This window comes from Melanotaenia boesemani, chromosome 2 (genome assembly GCF_017639745.1).
Source record: "Melanotaenia boesemani isolate fMelBoe1 chromosome 2, fMelBoe1.pri, whole genome shotgun sequence".
NCBI lineage: Eukaryota > Metazoa > Chordata > Actinopteri > Atheriniformes > Melanotaeniidae > Melanotaenia > Melanotaenia boesemani.
Window position 1 is genome coordinate 33,005,491 of NC_055683.1, and position 20,391 is coordinate 33,025,881.

Sequence of the window (20,391 nt, forward strand, 5' to 3'; positions counted from 1 at the left end):
AACAAGTGCAGTACCCTACAAACCATGATCATGATGGTGAGGGGGGGCAGAGGGTGTATGACATACAAACATCTCTATCAGCCTGGGACACCTTGAGACAGGGATATCCCAGCCCTAAATTGCCTGCTCCGCCCTCTCTGCATGAATCAAGTCCAAGGCTGGACAAGGACTGAACCTCATGCTGTCTGAGGGGCACACAAGAGGGTAGAGAAGGGGGCAAATTACAGTATCTTTAGTTGAGCATCTTTTGACGTCATCTTGTTTACCATCTGGGAATTCCCTCCCAATTGGGGTTGCAGATGGAAGGAGTGGGGTTGGTTCCAGGAGATGCAATGTAAAGACATTAAACTTTTTTTTCTGTACAACCCTCAAACTCACTTCGGTTAGTGAGCATAGACACAAAGTGACACCTCCTCCACAGCTGATTGGAGGGGCTCCTGGTGGCCGATGACTGATGTTGACCCATTAAGATGGGCAGACTGGTGAAAGAGAAACACATTAATGTTTGATGAAGATTTTAATGTTAAAAACAACAAACAGAACATGAAACATGAGACTGCTTTGGCTATTTTTGCTGCCAAAAAATAGAAAATAACTTATGCAGTTAAAAACAATGCAGTTCAATGTCATTCAAAATTACATGAAAGAAATGGGTTTGCACATGATTTTTCACCTCATGAGATCATCACCTGGAGCTCTCACACATGCTGAGCATGTGGTGGTTGCTTCTCTGTGGATTCAAGTGAGGACAGCTAATCTTATGCAACATTCTACCTCTCCACTTTTTTATCAAACAGTCTGTAAGTGTGTTTATGACCCACTTTGCTACTGAAATACAGGTGATGCATCCACTCAGTTCAAACCAGATTGGGTGTTGTATTGCTGCAGGAAGCTGTATCATCAATGCATGTTATAGCTTACCCTGAATTCTGAATAAATCCTATCTACTCACCATGCCGTCTATTCACCATCTCTGCATCTCACAGTGAATCAGCAGCCTCATCCTCATGTTGGATTCATCAGACCACAGCAAGATTTCCCCTTGTGTCCATACCATGTCTCATGCCTTAATCTGTTCTACTCAGTGGTTTCCCTGTTGTGGTTTCTTTGCAGCAGTTTCACCTCCGGTTTCTGAAGCTGGAAACTCTGCAGCAGTGTTCATATCCTGAAGAAAGTCTTCCACAGTTTTTATAAGTTTTTTAAAATTGCACTTGAAATTTGCAGCATTATCTAACCTTCATGGTGATGATGAGCCATTTTTGTTCTCTACTTTGCTGCATCGTTTTTGCTCGTCAGTAACTGAATAGAAACATCCTGAGTGTTTGAAATGAGTGTTTTTATTTCACTCATTATCTTTTAATAAAGCTCAGCTATTAACTGAAATCAACCCCAAGTGTTAGCTTCATGAAGCTGGCTGGGATTCTTCCACAAGTGTGGAGACATGAAGTGGATCTGTTGAAGAATCGAAAATTATGTTTTTTTTTTTTTTTTTTTTTTTTTTTAACTTGTCCTGTCCAGCATCATAGCAAGCAAAATGATAATCTGGTTGCTGTATTGTGCTGAACAAATTTGCTCTGCCAAGGGGAGGCCTATGGGTAAGGCTCCTCTTGATAATGTGATTAATTTATTTATTTATTTACTTTGAATCACGGAATCTATGTAATCTTGCTGGACCTGACCGGAGGGGACAGAAAAAGATGGAAAATAGCAAAAAAAGAGCAAAAGGGAAAGAAGAAAGGAGACAAGAAGATCACAGACAGAAGGAAAACGACCCTTCAATCCACACCATCACCAGACAACAAACTGTTACACCTGTACATGAACACACCAGAAAATTTCCTACAACTTTTACAAAAGCAGAAACACACACACAGAAAAAAAAAACAAAAAAAAAAAAAACAAAACAAACAAAAAAAAAAAAAAAACAGGGCTGCCAGTCATTAAGAGTTTTTAAATAATAACCAAATCAAATCAAAAAGACATAACAGCGACCAGATACTAAATCACAGGAAAAATACAATTTTTTTTTTTTTTTTTTTTTTAATAATTATCTCTTAATATTAAAAACCCACTAGACAACTCAGTGACTGTGTCAGCATGCAGAGCATGAGAAACAAGGAGTGATCAGTGATGAAGAGTGGTGAGTGAGATCATGCAAATGCGACCTCGCCTCCACGGAGGCCAGAGGCAGACCAGGGCCTGGGCCGGGCCCTCAGCAGCAGACCCGGAGCACCAACCCATGCCACCCCACCACAAAGACAACTCCAGCCCCACCCGAAGGGCGGCAGAGGAGAGCCCCAGCAAGAGCTCCCCACGGTCCGGGGGCGCAGGCCCCAGTGGGCCAAGATCAGCAGCCGCCGGCCCCGCCAGGGACCGGCCCACCCAGGGCAGCCCAAGCGAAGGGCCCAGGGCCCCAGGAGCCCAGAGGCGGCCGCCCCACCCCCCAAAGGCAGAGGGCCCGCAACATGCCCAGGAGGACCAGGCCCCCCCAGACAGCCACCCGGCGTAGGCCAGCACACACCCCGATGTTCCAGCCGCACACCCCGGGAACCAGGGTGCTATCGGCCCCCTCCCCCCACTCCCCATCTACTTCAACCTGCATCCCATATAACCCCACACTCACACCCTCCCCCGTGCCGCACCCACAATCGCTCACCACCACACAATCACGCCACACACAACCCTGCCGTATGCTTACAGCCATACCACCCTGAACACGCCTGATCTCGTCTGATCTCGAAAATTATGTTTAAGAGTTTTCGGTTTTATCCTCACGCCTAAATTCTGTTTGTGTAGTATCTTATACACCTTCACTGATGTTCCACATAGCAAAATAAAATGTACAAAGGGTGTAAAGATACGACTGAACTTCTTTTAAACAGCATATTTTGGTTTTCTCATTTAAGCTAAAGAGTCAATACAAGTGATGTTTGACTTAAACTTGATTCTGTGGTTTGTAGAATAATTTAGTGCCTGTTGTTGTGCTTAACTCAGTGTCCTTGAATATCTGTTCACATTCAGCTCAGCCCAAAGGTCTGAAAATGTGATGTAGAATTAAAACTTGTTAGTATTTGATTAGCCTTCTTTTTTTAAATGATAACAAGACTGGAGCTGTAGGGACTCCACAGTTTTTAGGGTCTGATAACGTGTGCTATCCCAGCATCACCTGAACACGTTGCAAAGGTTTCATGTGATGTCAGGAATGTCTGGCTTTGTTTAGAAGGGCTAACTGAGGAGGAAATTTCACAACAGTCAGCACTCCTTGACTTATGTTTTTTCAAGTAGTTGCTCAAATTTTTGAGGTACAGTATGATTCACTACTTTTTAAGATGAAAACCAGAGGGTGGAGCAGGTTTCTGTGGTGCTGTCCCTTCAGGATCAGGATGGAGTCGATTCCTTGCAGGTATCATCTTGCATACTGGCATATCAAATCCAGTAAGATCATCAATTTAGTTTTCTTTTGTCTTTTGTTATATAAATATATATATAAAAATGGTAAAGCCTTCATCTGTAATGAAGCCAGTTTCTTATATATTAATATACTGTATTTAATAGTAAAGTTTTATTAGCAGACTCAAGTCCATATGAATCACAAATAAAATACATATAAAACACACAACTAGTAAATAAATAAGTACATAAAAAACACAGATCACCTAAACTACATACAGACATTTCATCCAGTGCATCCTTAAACTGGATGAGTAACGGGCACAACTCTGGAGGGGATCTGAGAGAGCCACCACAAGTGCATTTGTGGAGACATCCAGGCGCTGCAAGAACTTATACATATAATTCCTCAACAGCGCATTGAATGTCCTCACCCCAGCAGAGACAAACATTAAACTGGCACTTCCTCCTCTGGGAACCTTGAGTACTATTCTCATAGCATCATTGTATGCAACTTGTAATTTTCGGATGGCTGATTTTTTAGTTCCATAGTTCCATTAACCTCCACCTTCAATGGATGATATGCTCTACATGAGAATAACTGAAACTTTCTCTTAGTCCTGATTTCCATTCCCCTTATTAATGTTTAATAAGAAATGTTGGAAACTTGAGGTAAAATCTTATCAAAAAGGTGAAAAAAACCAAATGCTGATTTATTTGAAGCAGTCTCTGATCGTTGATCAAAACCACCTGAAAGCCGCCTGAATATTGCTTCAGTGGAAGGAATTCCTACTTTTTGTTTAAAGCAACTTATAGAATCTGTATCCCTGATCTGTTTGAGTCCAGATGTTCACCAAGAAAAGCAGAATCTGAGACATTTCCCCTTCATTTTACATGACATTCTTGTGTTAAGCTTTTTCTAAATGTCCAGTTTACTTCCCAGGTAAACAAACTTTGAATCTGTTTTGAAATTTCCTCTTAAGGAATGAACAATGCATCTTCTAATCCTCTGACCATGAAAATATAACAGATTATTCTGCATCGGTCTTCCTATTTTACTTAAATTGAATTCATTTTACATATATGTGGGTGTCTTCTTGCACTCAGTTGGTTTTAAAACTTCAAATTGTTTATTTACACATGAGCCAGTTAGTAAAAAGCATGTCATCAAGACTACTGTGTCTACAAATTAACATGTAACCTGAGGATGACTTGACATAGTAAGTCAGAAAATCACAGAGACTGTAAATACTTGTTAAAACATCTGGATAAATCCCCAAAAGGTCAACCTGTGTAATAAATGTAATAAATTAGCCTTACAGAGAAAATACACTAAATGGTGAGGGACAGTGGGCCCCACATGAAGACTGTGGCCCAGGCCTGTTATCACTAATTGTAGAAGCTATCTGCTGTGTCCATGTGCCTTAACATACAGTATACAGACACTCCCATACTTCATATAGCAACTTTCCAACCCATATCTTTGTATATATTAATCTGCACACATTATTCTCACAGAACTGCAAAGAAATAAGAATTGAGAAATTTAAATCTCTCAAAATAAAGCAAAACATTTAAAATCACATTTAGAGTATAAAAGTTAAAAATATCAGGCATCAATTATGTGGGAAAAAAGTGTGATTTTTATGTCTAGCATATGAAAAAAAGACAAATATAGGAGGAAAACCTTAGTGGTTGAAACAAAACACAAGTCAAGTGTTTATAAGGCTGATCAGCTGGGTGTTAAAAAATGATTCGTCTATTCATCTAAATAACTGATAAAGCTAATTGGATCCATAACTAGTTAAGTGGAACGGAGTTGACTGAGGTTTAAATAAGCCTCTAACTGGAATTTATTTCTTTTTTTATTGGAGAACTAAGACAGCCCCAATGAGCTCTATCTGTGTTTCAATAAGGAGGCTGGTGTGAGTTATCACTGAGGGCCAGAGCCAAAGACCCACCTACTCCCAGTGTGCAACACACCACAACATGTCATCCCCTAATGAGGAGTAAACACCACGGGGCCCGTTGTTAATGCACTTCAAACAAACACTGTAAAAACTGCAGTCTATTTCAAGCTTGGCTGTAATAATGTGGTGGATTTATGATCATTTCAGTGCTGGCATATTAGCGAAAATAAAAACATTGTCATCGACTCCCCTTCTAGAAATAATTATAATCCCCATTATTTTAATAAATAAGCTCAGAAGAAGTTACTTTAATTTGTTCAGATCTACATTACTTGTTTGCTAAGAAAAAAAGCAATTCTTATGTAAAAATATAACCCTAACAAACTGAAAACTTTAGCCTTTTTTTCCCTCCAAATTTGAACGTATAGTCACAACATCTCCAGCTGAAGGGGACGCCAGGGGCAAACTAACCGAAATAGCTCTTTGTTGAGTATGGCGCCCCTTAGTGTTAACATTACTGAACACTGCATGACTAAGTGATTCATGACTGTTATGATCAAATCCGTACAGGGGGGGGGGGAGCTTTAACATAAAAATATTCCTAAACTAAAACCCTGATCTTTTGTTTATTTTGACTTTCGACCATTGATGAACATCTTTTATCCTTGTAAAAGTTTGCATTGCAGATACCTAAAGCCTTAAAATACTGCAAAGTTTCACTTTGATCTACAAATCAGTGTATGAACTGCATTACCCACTGCTATCATTTTCACTTTCACTGTTTAGCATAAACAGAAAAAACCTGTTATAAAATGAGATAACATGCTGTTACTAGCAAATACTCCCAAATGATTCTGAGGAAAACACCCTAGAGAAGCTCTCTGTTTCACAAACAATGGCACACCCACTTAGGAATGGTTTGAAAAACAGGTTTGGGTCTACCCAGTCGAAACACTGATAAAAATAAGAATGGTGACAACAGCGGTACTTTAACAATCATTGCCTTTATTCAAATTTTACTTTTGACATCTGAAAATACAAATTAAAATGCCTTGTTGAAAATAAGCCAACGTCATTTCACTGTGGGTAGGATAGACCAGTGAGTGATGGTCCGGTATGAATGGCAGTAATTCTTGCAACCCAAAAGTGATGGAAAAACAATGGATTCAAATTTAAATACTTGGCAGAGCTCATGTTGCTGCGTGCATTTTTAATATTGTTGTAAACATATGAACCCTGTACACAGAGTTGCCAGATTTCAGTTAAATTCATTTAATTATTGAGCATTTAGTGGCATGGTGACGTAATTTATTTCCCTTTCTAAGAAATTGTATGAAACACTGCTCTTTTTTGCAGTCATTAAAAATGGTTCACTGAATATTTAACCAAAAAAAAACAAAACTTTTGAAAAAAAACATACAAATAAAAAGACATGTAGGCAGTTGTAGAATGCCAGGCAAAGAGGTTACAGGAAATTTGAAGCGGGCTCCTTTTACTCTTTCTGCCATAACTTCTCCTTGTCTCTGCTCCTATAGTGCTAGGAAGTCCAGGAATATATTCATCATACCATAACATTTTATTTTCAGGTACAGTAATCATTAACAGCCTGAAGTACCCACTAGAAACAGAGAGAGGAGACAGAAGGCAGAGCAGCATCATGGTGCTTCATCCCAGCTGGTATACTTGCCCTTCCTATTGCTACTGATGTTGAAGCAGGGCAGAGGGAAGTAGTTTACATGATGACACAAGGTGGGCGACTTTTGGTGATCTTCTGCACAGGTTTCCCATCATTAGCCTTCTGTACTGCATCCAAGATCTGTTACAGGAAAAACAACTGTGCTTTAATCCAGTGTTTTTTAATCCAGGTCCTCAAGAATCACTACCCTGCAGGTTAGACATGTTCCTAATTAAACACTCCTGATTCACATCCTCATCAAGTTATTTGCAAACCTGTTGATGAGCCATTCATTTTATTCAGGTCTGTTAAAGTAGGGTTACCTAAAACATGCAGGGCAGCAGGTCCTGAGGACCAGGGTTAAGAAACATGGCTTTGCCTGTACAGTTGGTGTGTATTTTACTTACATCATCCTCATATGGGAAGCCACTAGTTTCAAGCTTGGAAAAGACCAGCTGCCCATTGATTTCAATCTCAAAGCTTCCTAAAATGTAAAAAAAAAAAAAAAAAAAAAAGGAAGAAAATTAGGTAGTTTGGTAATCTTTGTACCCTAAGTGTTATGTCTGACGTACCACTTAGGGTAAAGGACAAATGTTTACATAAATGCGTGTTCAAATCAGGGTTCAGTCATTATATTTATGTGTAACAAGAAATACCTGTTCTTCCCACGAAACCTGACACAGCCGCCTCGGGAAACTCGTTCTTTACAGCGTGAGCGAGCTCCCGATAGCGGGGTTCGTATCCTCATCCACCACTAAAAAAAATCAAAACATGTTAAAATTAGCCGCAAGTTAACTATCATAGTGTCAACACAAACTGCAACACAAATGAGCTTAGCTGTTTGCTAATGATGCTAATGGAAGCTAATGAACAGAAATGCTATCTAAGATTAAATTTACATGAAGAAATAGCAGAAATGTTACATGAAAACGGTAAAAACATAAGAATAAATATGAAAAAATCGAAGTACCAGTATTCGACTTTAACTGTCACCCCCATTGTTGCGTCTCAACCTGCAACGCCTGTGTTCCGTGTAGCACTCAGTTTGCTTCTGCAACAAGCTTGCACAACACAGAGCGGAAAGGGGCGGAGATTAGATAACGTAACAGTCACGTGTGCGTAAGACTATAAACAAAGTGGTCAGGAGCGTCTCTTTATATGGCACTGCTGGACCCATCCTCAAGTCAGCTGATACCAGGACACAGAAAAAAAGTGTCATAGGATCACAAGATATTATTTTACAGAAGTTTAGAAAGATTTATATAGATTTTTTCTATTTTTTTTTAAATATTACATGATAAAAACAAAAGCAATCACAAAAAATGCAAACAAGTTCAAACCAAAGTAAAAAAAATCACTGTCAAATCTTACATACTTAAAACTTATGTAAATTTTGTGTGTTGTCCTGCCTTAAGCTAGCTTATTTACTATATAAATTTTAACTCTGAACACAAAGAAAAATAACTTATCCAAAATCCAAAAAAAAAAAAAAGTTTTTCTATCTTTTAACATTTGCTTGCTTTTACATGTTTTACTATGAGCCTTATTTATTGACAAAACAACATAAAGTGATTTTCACATGTTTAATTTCATATTGTTATGACAATAAATGTCCAGGTATCACTAAAAACCATAATGTTATTCTTAGATTCAAACTTTTCCCACTCATCATACCTGCAGATCAGCACAACCAGCTTATCAAGCAATAACACTATTATCAGCAAAATACACTTAAGCACTCCAGCCAAAGTCCTCTTTGTGATTTAATTGGCAGAGCTGAATTATATCTTATCTTTTTGATTTATGTTTAATTTCATTATTATTTGACACAATTTTGAACTTTTCATATTTCAGAATCATTAAATAAATCTTAATATAAAAACAAATGCTGGAAGTCAAGCGATGCCTGGAGTGCCCTCTTGGCCTGTGTTCTTTTTCTTATGCCCCCACCCAGTTATTATTCAAGTAACATAACTGCCTCAGGGTTTCACATCAGGGGTCCTCAGAATTCCAGATTACCATTTGATTTAGGCCATTTGTTTGCAAATTTGTAAGGTAATTTAAAAAAAGTCACACTTTGTGCATGATGCAACCTTCCTCAAGACCACAAACACGGACAAGGCCACACTCTTCACCCTGCTATCACTGCAGCGTAGAGCCAAGGAGACTCTAACAGGGTGTGTTCAGGTAGAATGAAAGCCTATACTGTTGAAGTGGGGGATCTTTTCAACACTTTGTGTCCCTCCTGCTGAGACACAAGCTGCCAGAGATGTGCATGGGCACCCATCTAGCAACCTGGATCACACATTTCCTCACAAGGAGACCTCAGTTAGTCTCACAAAAGGAAGTTGTTCTCTCAAAATGTGGCAAGCAACACTGCGAGGGATTCCTGTCTTCCTTACCCTTTATCACTGATTTCAGTCATGCCTCAAGATATCAGATGACACTGCAGTTTCAGGGTGTATGGAAGCAGAATTAAAATTTGAGTTTATCAGATTGGACAAGCAGGTGAGCTGCTCTCTAGTGGACATAGAATTGTCTTCCTTTATATTGCTATCAAAAAGAGAAAGCATAGATAAAATGTTGCTCATAATGGCCAACAAACACCACCACCTGTATCATGTGCACTATGCAAAGAAGTATAATATGTTTAAAGGCAGATTGCCACTGTTTAACAGACTCAGTGAGATTATCTTGTCTCTTACAGCTATTCAGTTCCACCAATGAATGATGAAATGAAAATGACTCAGTGCTTACTTGAGACACTCTCTGGGTCTTTGATCTGATAATGATGCTGTCATGTGTGACCTGCTGTCTTTACTTAATTGGACCTGATGGCAATTTTAGAGAAATTTGGAGACAGCAGAAGGCTAGGGAGTGAGTCACAAGGAGCCCTGCAGTCATGAGTCTCTCCATTGGTAATGCAATTAAAACACAGTGTAACAAAGCATCATTAGGTGGAAAAAACATGTAATTATGCATAGTGTGTCATAATCCTCATCCTTTGTTCAGTCGGCATGTGACATGGACGTTGTGTATGACAATGTGACTTTCACATAATGTCCACTTTAAATGGATTATGTTGACACACAACTGGAAAAGTTTTTTTTCTGACAAAGTTTAGAACATCAACACATCTACAAATGTGAACGAGGCTTTAACAAAGAATGAAGCCACATAAAAAATATATTAATAAATCTAACTTCAACTCTAAAATGGAAGTGAGAAATATTTAACTCCATAATTATACTGCAGGGGTAGAAGATTAAGAGCAAATACGAACTTTCAGTCATTACTTATATACACGTATTCATTATAGAATACATGCTTAATTTATTCATCATTACAACTTCTTTCATTCAGACATTTCTCTTCTTGAAACTATGAGAGGGAGGTAAGGGTTACCAGCTAAAGGCACTGGAAGTTTTGTTTTATATTAACTTAGTGTTTTGCTTCACTGTAGATGACATGATGCACTTATTGGGCTTCACTCTAATGTCATGTCTTATACATTTCTATTAATGAATATCATTTATTTACTACCAGTTTTAATTCTTTAAGTCATGTAAATCTTATAATTATTCATTGATTCAATTGACATCAATAAAATAAGATCAATAAAATATAGTGTTGTAGAAGAAATTACCAAGAGTCTGGGATGAGTGAAAGCATATAAGGTTTGTTACAGGAGAAGTATAAAATACAGGCAATACAGCTATCTTGCTGACCCCAGAAGCCGACAAGAGGACTCTGCATTGCTGCATTTCCAGAATCAGTTTTATTCAACCTGATCCTAGCTGAAGGCCAGTCTCTAAACTGATAAAAGGAGAAGGGAGACTAGAAGGCGCCCGCTCTCTTACTGTCTCGCCCAAACAGGCTGCTATTTTCTAAACAACTGTTTGTATCTAGCAGCTGCCCATCAGTCTCAACTTTTCCCCATTTCACGAGTCTGGAAGAAAAGTGGTCAGCCTGACCTCACACAAGAACCCAACAGGAGAATAATAACTTTAATGTTCTACATAAGGAAAATACACATTATGAAATGTAATTGAGGGTAATAAATGAATAAATGTATTATATGAATAAAAGAATGATTACACTTGTGATTATTATATGAATAAATATGATTGATTACCACATGCATTAAATTACTTCCACAAAAGTCAGTCTGTATTTTTCATTTTTGTAATGTTAGAAAAAAACCCCCAAATAAACAAAACAAAACAAATATGAAACCTGAATTCTAAGTGACAGAAACAATCTTCCGTTACGTTTCACTGAGTGCCATGGGACAGCTTATGTCTGCTGCTCATTTGTTCCTTTAATTCCTTTTTACACAGTGTGGCATCTGACTGCAGCTCCTCTACTGAACATATATTTTTCCACACGTGATTGGCTCTGTGGAGATCAGTCATCCTTTGCCTACTCAGCATATCCTCCACCAGCCCAATCAGCCTTTTACTTTATGCATGCATGGTTGACACAATGCACCAAACATTTAACCTCACCATTTGGTAATATTTTAACAAAGGAACAAGACTAAACTGTGCTAAAATATGTTTCCAGTTTTGCGATTAAATAATTTATTTGTCCCGTATATTAATCTATCTAAATGTCATGCAAAATGTTTAAAAATGACATGATTATACATGCAATTTGATAATATTACGTTATTTCATCATGTCTGAGGAAAAACTTATGGAATAATTGGAAGTAAAAGCAAAATGTTTAAATGTTCATATAGTGGTTTCACTTCCTGCTGTGAACAGTATGCCTTCTCTCCTGTCTGTCTATACTTTGTAAAAGATAAGCTGTCTCTAGAGCTGACTGTCAACCTGCGACTGGGAGGTGTGGCTCTTCCTGTTCACTGTATGAGCCTGATAACTCATTACAGACAACCTTCAGACTCATAAAGATGTAAAACCAGAAATCTCTGCTGTCCCTCCTTAAGCAGCAAATTCTAGTCACATTCTTTAAGTACTTGGAAAAAGGCGAGACGAACAATGTTTGCTCTTAAATCTAGTGATTTTAGATGGTACAGAGTTTGAAATGGCAACCAGAGACCTGTCAGTATGTAAGTGTTAATATCTGATGCAATATCTGACTATCATCTTCACTTTTAAAAATAATGTTTTTCGTTCTGTAAAAGTTCCATCAGAGTCATATTTAGAGTATTGAAGTATACTAGTATTGCTTAATGTGTGATGGAGAATTTTTTGCCTTTTTGTTAGGGGGCAGCTGGGGTGCATCACAGTTAAAGATTGTGCTTCTTGGGGGTAGAAACTCAGGAAAAAACTCGGTGGGGAACTTTATCCTGGGCAAAGAGGAGTTTGTCACCAAAGAGAGAACCACCTGCTCTCGGAGACTGGGTGTGGTGGCCGGAAGATGGCTCACAGTGGTGGACACTCCCGGCTGGTGGTGCGACTTCAGCTCTCAGGAAACATCTAATCTGGTGAAGAGAGAGATCCTAAGCAGCGTTTCTATGTGCTCACCTGGCCCTCATGTATTTCTGATTACAGTAAAGGCAAGCTCAGCTTTCTCAGAGAGGCGTCGGAGAGCTGTGGAAGAGCATGTGGTCCTGCTGGGTGACAAAGTGTGGAGACACTGCATGGTTGTTTTCACCTCACCTTATAGATTTGAACACAGCAAAGCAGAAGAGTGTGTGGAGAGAGGAGGAAAGGCTCTCCGCTGGCTCACTGACAAGTGCAGCCAAAGGTGTCACAGTGTTGTCTTGAATGATGACACAGGAGTGACAGAGCTGCTGATGAAGATACAGAAACTTGTTGCAGAAAATGGAAACAAAGTGTTTGAGATGCAGGACATCATTTTGCAAGCAGTTGCGGAAGAAAAGAGAGGGGTGGAGGAAAGGGCTCAGCGGAGATTCATAAGAATGAAACAACACAGATCTCTCATGAGAGGTGAGTTAATAGTTTAAAGGCTATCTATGAGACAAACTCCACTAATCTGACTAACAGACCCTTCACATAGAAGTGAAGTCAGTCAAGCACACCTTTGAGTTCGTTTAAGCTTACTTAATATTAGTTAGACATAATTTAGCTTGCTTTCCATGCAAATACCATCCAATAATTTTATTCCCAAGGGGTTCTGCAGACACAGAAGGCATTCATATCCAGGGTGAGGCTGGCAATAGTTTACATATTCCTAATTATTAGCATGAATAACTCCAACTACAAGATGCCAGTATCTTCTTATTTGCCTGCTCTGTCTCTGGCACCGCCCCAACTACAGCCTCATTTCCACTGAATGATATGATCAACTTCCTTGACTTGTTTTGGTTTCTTTTCTACTGCAAATACACTCCAAATAGGGAGGATTTTGAACTGATTTCCACAGTAAGACAACATCCAACTGCTGTAGATAGCTGGGACACTAATTTTGCCAAAGGTTTTACTTTGTGCTTTGGCTGCTACCTTGGCCAGGTCTCCCTTGAAAAAGAGATTTTGAATGTCAATGGGACCTCCTGGTTAAATAAAGGTTTAATAATAAAAAAAAGGTCCAATAATGCTCAGAGGTAGACATACAAACACAAATGATTTCTTTCTGTGCTTATTATATGAGTGTTATACCTAGCACATTCATGGGTCTGGTATGAGTCTGAATGATTGAACATATTTGACTTGATTGTGGTGTGTTGAATTATTACTGTTGTGGACTAACAGAATATATTCTGTTCTGGCTGGTAGCTTCTTGGTCTTTTTAAAGCTGAATGTGACCACGATTGGGTAAGAGGGTGTAGCTAAAAAATGATTCATAAAACATGATTGGATGAAGATCTATATCTATATCTATATCTATATTAACTTTATATTGTGTAAATGTTTTCAGAAAGACCTCCAGCAAACTGATTAATAATGAATTAAGGACAACATTTGACATGTGGGAAAAAAATGACTTGTGATTTAATGAATAGAGAGATCGAGTCATTAATAGTTTAGCCCCTTGTGGCTATCTGTAGTATTGCACTTTAATGCACTTAATACTGATTGAGAAACATTAATCTTTTCTAAACAGTCTGAGATTTCCCACCATTAAAATCATCTTAAATAGGATTTTTGACAAATTTATTATGCATTCAAAGCTATTTAGCTTCTTATGAAAGCAAAACAAAGTCATAATCCAAACTGTTGAAGAAGGTAGGACAAGAATGCAGGACAAGCTGAAAGCAGATAGGTAAATTTTATTGAGACTTTATATTTAATCAGGACTTTAAATGGTTTATGATGACTTATTGTCTTCTCTTATATAAACTGTTGTTCACTGTATTGTAATAAAACATGTTTTTTTGTTTTTTTTTGTGTGTGATATGTTGAGTGGTTTGGTGTGATGGCCTGTTGCTTGGATGAAATAATTGCCCCTCGGGAACAATATAGTTTACCTTAAACTATTAAAGATAAACAAAAAATGCTGTCAAGCTAGGATAAACAGGACACTAAACTCAACAATAAATAGATCCCTGGAGCAGACTGGCGACTGAAGTGGGAGGTAGCTAAGACAAAACTGACAATAACAGCAGCCATGAGCAAAATAAGACCTGGCAAGCAACAAAGGAAACCAGACAGATAATATGCTGAGTGAAAAATCATAAACAAGGAGCAGATGTGGAAATCAGTAACTAAGAACAAGGTGTGACAAAGGAGCAGGAAGTAAACTCAACAGAATACTTAGGTGGGAAATCTCTGCAAAATCTCCAGCTACAAACTAAACTAGAAAATAAAACTTACTAGCTTCATGTATACAGTGTAATAGAAATGTTGTATATTTTGAGACATAATCTTTTTAAAATAGTTTTAAAATGTTTAATCAAACATTCACAGGTAAGAAAATATCTCAATCTTTCTTCTTTGAAACAAGAAATCTAACTTGTTTGGGTTGCGAGGAAACCTAACTCCCTGCTCTTCCAGCTTCGTAGTGGATGGAGAAATGTAAGACTGTCATTGATCTTCTCATACAACTGTTGTCAAGACAAATTAGCAATAACCCACAACTATTCCTGTAACCTCAACCTTTTTCGCTTTTTCGCCTGACAAACCACCAATTAAAATGGAAATTGGAAAATCTGTTCAACAGAAGTCTCAGTAAACTCTAACTAAAACCCCTTCCCTCTTGTCTGTTTTCCCCTCTTTTATTCTTTCAGAAAACTCAAAGCCAGTTACCAGTATCCGCATCGTGCTGCTTGGAGCAAAGGGTTCAGGAAAGACTTCGGCTCTGAACACAATCCTCTGCAGAGAGAGCAGCCAGCAACTCCAGAGAACAGCTCAGTGTTGGGTAGGAGAAGGAGTGGTGTTTGGGAGACAGGTGACAGTGGTGGACACACCAGGCTGGTGGATGAACTACTTCTGTGATGAGAGTTCACTCTTCGATCAGAGGGAGATGGTGCTGAGTTTGTCCCTCTGTCCTCCGGGGCCTCATGTCTTTCTGCTGGTGATCCGTGTGGACCGAGCATTTCCTGAAACCTACAGGAGAGCAGTGCAGGAGCATCTCGAGCTCATCAGTGAACATATCTGGAGTCATGTCATCTTACTGTTCAGTTTTGGTGACTGGCTGGGAGGAACAATGACTGAGCAGTACATTGAGAGTGAGGGAGAGCCTCTGCGGTGGATTGTTGAGAAATGCTGCAACAGGTACCACGTTCTGAACAGCAAAACTAGAGGAGATGGATTTCAGGTCAGAGAACTGATTGGGAAGATTGAGGAAATGATGTCTGGCTGCAATGGTAGCTGGCATTATGAGATAGAGAGAAAAATGTTGGAGGAGCTGGAGAGGAAGATAAAAGAAGAGACAGCGAGAGCCAGAGAAAGGCAGATGAAGAAGGAGAAAAAAAGGCAGATGGCGAGGTCTCAGCTGGGTGAGTTGGGTACATTTAGTAAACAGTATCAGACTGATGTTGTTTCCCTGATTTAGCCCATTAAACAGTAATTTAGCCACTGAAATGTTCTGCTTGAATTCTGTAACAATTATGTAAATCTTTTTTTTTCTGACAGAGAAACTGGACCCTCTACCAGAGGTGAGATTAATACTTGTTGGTGGCAGGAAAGTTGGCAAAAGCTCCTGTGGGAACACCATCCTCAGCAGAGAGAGCTTTGACACGGATACACAAACTACTTCCTGCACCGAAACACGAGACAAGATCACTGGCAAGATGGTGACAGTGGTAGACACACCAGGCTGCTTCCCTGTGACCTCTGACCTCCAAACGACGCCCTCGGCTTTCCTCCTGGTTGTCAACATAAGTACTTCATTCAAAGATGCCCACAGGGAGGCTATAGAGGACCAGCTGGAGGCTGGAGGAGGCCAGCTGTGGAGCAGAGCCATGGTCTTGTTCAGCTATGGCGATTGGCTGGGAGACACAAGCCTTGAACAGCGCATTGAGAGTGAAGGAGAGCCGCTGCAGAGGCTTGTTGAGCAGTGTGGGAACAGATATCATGTTCTGGACAATAAGAACTGGGGAGATGGTGCTCAAGTTGGGGAGCTGATTGAGCTGGTGGAGGAGATGCTGGGTGGGCAAAGGCTGACTGATCTCCACAGAGGCGATCACATGTGGAAAAGTATATGTTCTGCAGAGGAGCTGCAGTCAGATGCCACACTGTGTGAAAAGGATTTAAAGGAACCAATCAGCAGCAGACATAAGCTGTCCCATGATGGTGAGTAAAACCTAATGGGGTGATTTTTCTGTCACTTAGAATTCAACTTTATTCTGGACTATTGAATGTTTTTAGGTAAATTTTCAGACCAAGTAATCATCTAACTGATCTTCTGAGAGAAATGAGTAATTCTGCAGCTCATATTCCCTGTTTATACAAAGACTCAACATGCAGTATGTTAAACACAAGTTGCATCATTTCCTCAGTTTGATGTCTTAAAGATGTTTTTGACACACATTGAGGGATTTTGCAGCAGTGGTTCTCAAACATGTTTAATGTCATAATTCAGAAGCTGGAAAAACCAGATACACCCAGGCAACAGTAAACTGATTAGATATTTTATCAATGCTTATCACATTTTGAGTCAAAAATAACCAAAAGAGAAGCAAAAATGTAGGTCAGGATGATTGCATCTGCAAAGTTTCAAGTTTTAAGTTAAAATATAAAACTTTCACCGTCATGAAAACTAAAAGCACTTCGACAAAACAAAACAAACAGGTGAACAGGATTAAAAATTAACTAATAGAGATCATCATGAGACTTCTCTCGTAAATTATGTACAAAGACTCTTTTTATGTCTAACAAGCTTTCATGAATTGTAGAATATAGACGACCTAATTAAAGATTTACAAATGTTTGTAATTCTCCAGAGCAGAACTTGAGAACATGAGAAACATCCAGGTTCAAAAGGCTTGTTGCATATTTTTGATTAATTAAAATCAAAGGATTCTTCAGAGCATATTTTGGATAACACTTTTTTTTTTATCACATCATAAATAAGAAAATACATTCATAGCCAGACAAAAAACAAAACAAAAAAAAACAAAAAAACAATTCTTTTGGGATGACATTCATATTAATCACGCTATAAATTTTATATGAACAAGCCTAAAAAAACCTCATGATATATATAGAACTGGGAGGTTTGATGTATTTAAGTAAACTGGAACCCAGTACTGATTACTTAGATATTGCAAAAGTACAACTTTAATTAAATAACACGAGGACAGTAATGTCCACACCTTGGACAGAGAAGACGGTTTCAAGCGAGCCATCTATGTTAGACTGGTAAAAACACAGCTGGTCCCAGTGGTCCCTGGCACTACCTACAACGCACTTAACCCTCTTCCCGTGGAGTTTCACAACCATTCACACATCGGACCTTGTGACCAAAATGGTTTTGGTTACACAGATAAACAATTCACAGGTGACAACAACTTCAACGACCAACAGACAGGTCAAGTGAGTCAGGGACACCATGCAAACTTCACAACTTTTAATGTGTGTGAACATCCTTCAACAGAAGCCGAAACCCCCAACTGGTTAAAACTAAAGAAGCTTTTTAAACGAGAGAAGAAATACTAAGAAAAGAACTAAGAAATAGAAGTTTAATTTACCTGATTTAAGCTTGTACGATCATATGTCATTGATACGCTAATATGTATATATATATATGAATGTGCATTCATTCATTCATTCATTCATTCATTCATTCAGTTTCAGCTTATTCCACTGCAGTGACGTTCTTACTGTGAGGCAGCGGTGGTAACAACCACCACCGTCCAGCTCTTATTGGAGACGTTATAGGATTCATGTTTTTTATTTCGGAGGCAGTGCTCATGAATGAATTTGAAAAGATTTGTATTTCTTGGGCCGAGAGTTTCTGCCCCGTTATTACATTTCATTTTAAACAGAAAAAAGAAAGTAAGATCAAGATTAGGCTATAAAAAACTCATCAGGTGTAAGATCAGAAGAGATCAAATGAGATTTTGCATGTTAACGGTGGTTATGTAGGCACTCCATAAATGAGAGAGCAGATTTGAGGCAGTTAAAAAAACAAGCCAAAATAAAACAAAACCGCATCATGTCTTTATTTCCTTTACAGTGCCTGAGTCAGTATCTTTCATGCCTCATCCATCACTGACCGACTCAGAAGCTTCAGATGTTGCACTACCAGCAAGAAGAGCCAGATGGCGGACTGGATTCACCTTTGTGGACAGAGACAGCTTCATGTCTTACATGGCCTCAGTTGTCTCTGGTAAACAAGGATTGAGGTGGCAAACAGCTGATCTACCTGTTTGGTTTCCTGCTCCTCAAAGCCACCTGAGACTCACCACTGAAAACAACACACTCTCACCCAGACATCAAACGATGCTTCTGGTGTCACATCAGACACAGCCCAGGATGCTCTCAGAGGAGGATGTCATCAGCGGGAATCCCCTCTGCCACCACGCGCTGACAGAGCGAACTCTCCTGAGGCTCTCCGAGTCCGGAGACCTGCAGGCTCTGATCGACCAGTGGGGCCACAGCAACCTGGAGGAACTGGAAGCTTTCATTGACTCGTACTTTGAGATGGTATGGGAACAAACCATGGGGTCATTTCAGCCCTCTGAACCAGACCTTCCCACAGCAGAGCAGAATGCTGTCATCAGGGAAACAGGGGAGGAAGAGGTACTCTTATCCATCGACAGGAAGCTTTCCAAGCTGGAGCTCTTGGAGGAGATCAGGAGTGATTTGACAGAGCTGAGGCAGAATCTGGAGAGTAGCTGGAAGGCCATACATGAACTCAGAGACAAAAACAGCAATGATTCTGATGATGATACATATTGATCAAGAAAGTCAGGAAGTTAAAAAAAAGAAGGATTTATGGTAGAATTACTGTATTCCCAGTCAAACTGAATCTATGTGGGCATGAAAAGAAAAAAAGGAACAGTTGTTTAATGATTGGTTCACAAGAGGGAGCTGTTGTATAAGAGGTAAGCATGTTACATCTCAGCTATTAAGAGGATAGTCTCAACCAAAGTACAAGTTTAATAATAAACCCCCATGTTACATACAAGTTATTAAGAAAGCATTCAAATAAACCTGCATATAATGCCCTCCACTTTAATGAGAAGGTTTTGCACAAGATTTTGCAACTTGGCTGCAGAGAACTTGATCCCCTTTAAAATAAGGACATTAGAGTTGTATTAACTGGTTTCCATTTCATACCAAAGGTATAAATGAAGGTGGAGCCAGAGCCCTCTGCATGCCAGTTATTTTAATTAATTTAATAAAACAAAGTGCCCTACTGCCTGTACCTTTAACCCTCAGCTCCCTCTGTTGGTTTGGATGACACGAATGACAACAGAAGGAAAAACACACTGCTGAGTACATGTGCTTATATGTAGAATATTCCTCTGTATTCCACCTCCATTCACTCATTTATTCAACTAACGACAAGATTAGTTATGACTTGAGTCTGAGACTATGTTTTGTGTTTTGTGCCTGTTCGAAAAGGAACTTTTCCAACTTAATTAAATGACCTGGAAGTGTCTGAATTCTAAGGAAAGCAGTGTTAGAGTTTCTTCTATTATCTCCTTTAGCTTAGGGAACTTTCGACCATCCTTTATTAAATAAAAGAGATGCATTTTGTTTTGTCGACACAATATTCCAACTTAATCCAGCATATGTTTAATATGAGAACAAATTAATGAAGAGGGTCAATGTGTGTTGACAACATGTTTTTACCTTGAGAAAGTAGTATTTCACATTATAATATATGATACTTATAACGTCTATGCAACATGATACGATGGTGTAGGATGAAGTAATTAAATACCCTTTTTTGTAGAATATTCCTAGAACAGCTTTAGTTTCAGTGCAGCAGACCTGCATCTTAGCTTTGGTTTTCTCATAGTTGTGTGGTCATTTTAGGAAAAGATGACTAGAGGTTGTTTTCTTTTTACTATTAATTAGTTACCTGGCTGTGAGC

At 39.0% G+C, this 20,391-nt stretch overlaps 2 protein-coding genes across 2 annotated transcripts; one reads left to right on the forward strand and one right to left on the reverse strand.

Annotated features, from left to right (window-relative positions):
* Positions 1 to 6,285: 6,285 nt before the first annotated feature.
* LOC121634108 (migration and invasion enhancer 1-like) lies at positions 6,286 to 8,078 on the reverse strand. Its single transcript, XM_041976576.1, has 4 exons — positions 7,946 to 8,078; positions 7,632 to 7,729; positions 7,383 to 7,459; positions 6,286 to 7,116 (listed from the first exon to the last, which is right to left on the reverse strand). Exons 1-4 carry the CDS (start codon positions 7,972 to 7,974, stop codon positions 7,033 to 7,035), a joined length of 288 nt encoding a protein of 95 aa, XP_041832510.1. The 5' UTR covers positions 7,975 to 8,078; the 3' UTR covers positions 6,286 to 7,032.
* Positions 8,079 to 12,024: 3,946 nt separating this feature from the next.
* si:ch211-214j24.15 (GTPase IMAP family member 8) lies at positions 12,025 to 19,890 on the forward strand. Its single transcript, XM_041967127.1, has 5 exons — positions 12,025 to 12,049; positions 12,207 to 12,893; positions 15,131 to 15,841; positions 15,978 to 16,637; positions 18,523 to 19,890. Exons 1-5 carry the CDS (start codon positions 12,025 to 12,027, stop codon positions 19,245 to 19,247), a joined length of 2,808 nt encoding a protein of 935 aa, XP_041823061.1. The 3' UTR covers positions 19,248 to 19,890.
* Positions 19,891 to 20,391: the final 501 nt, after the last annotated feature.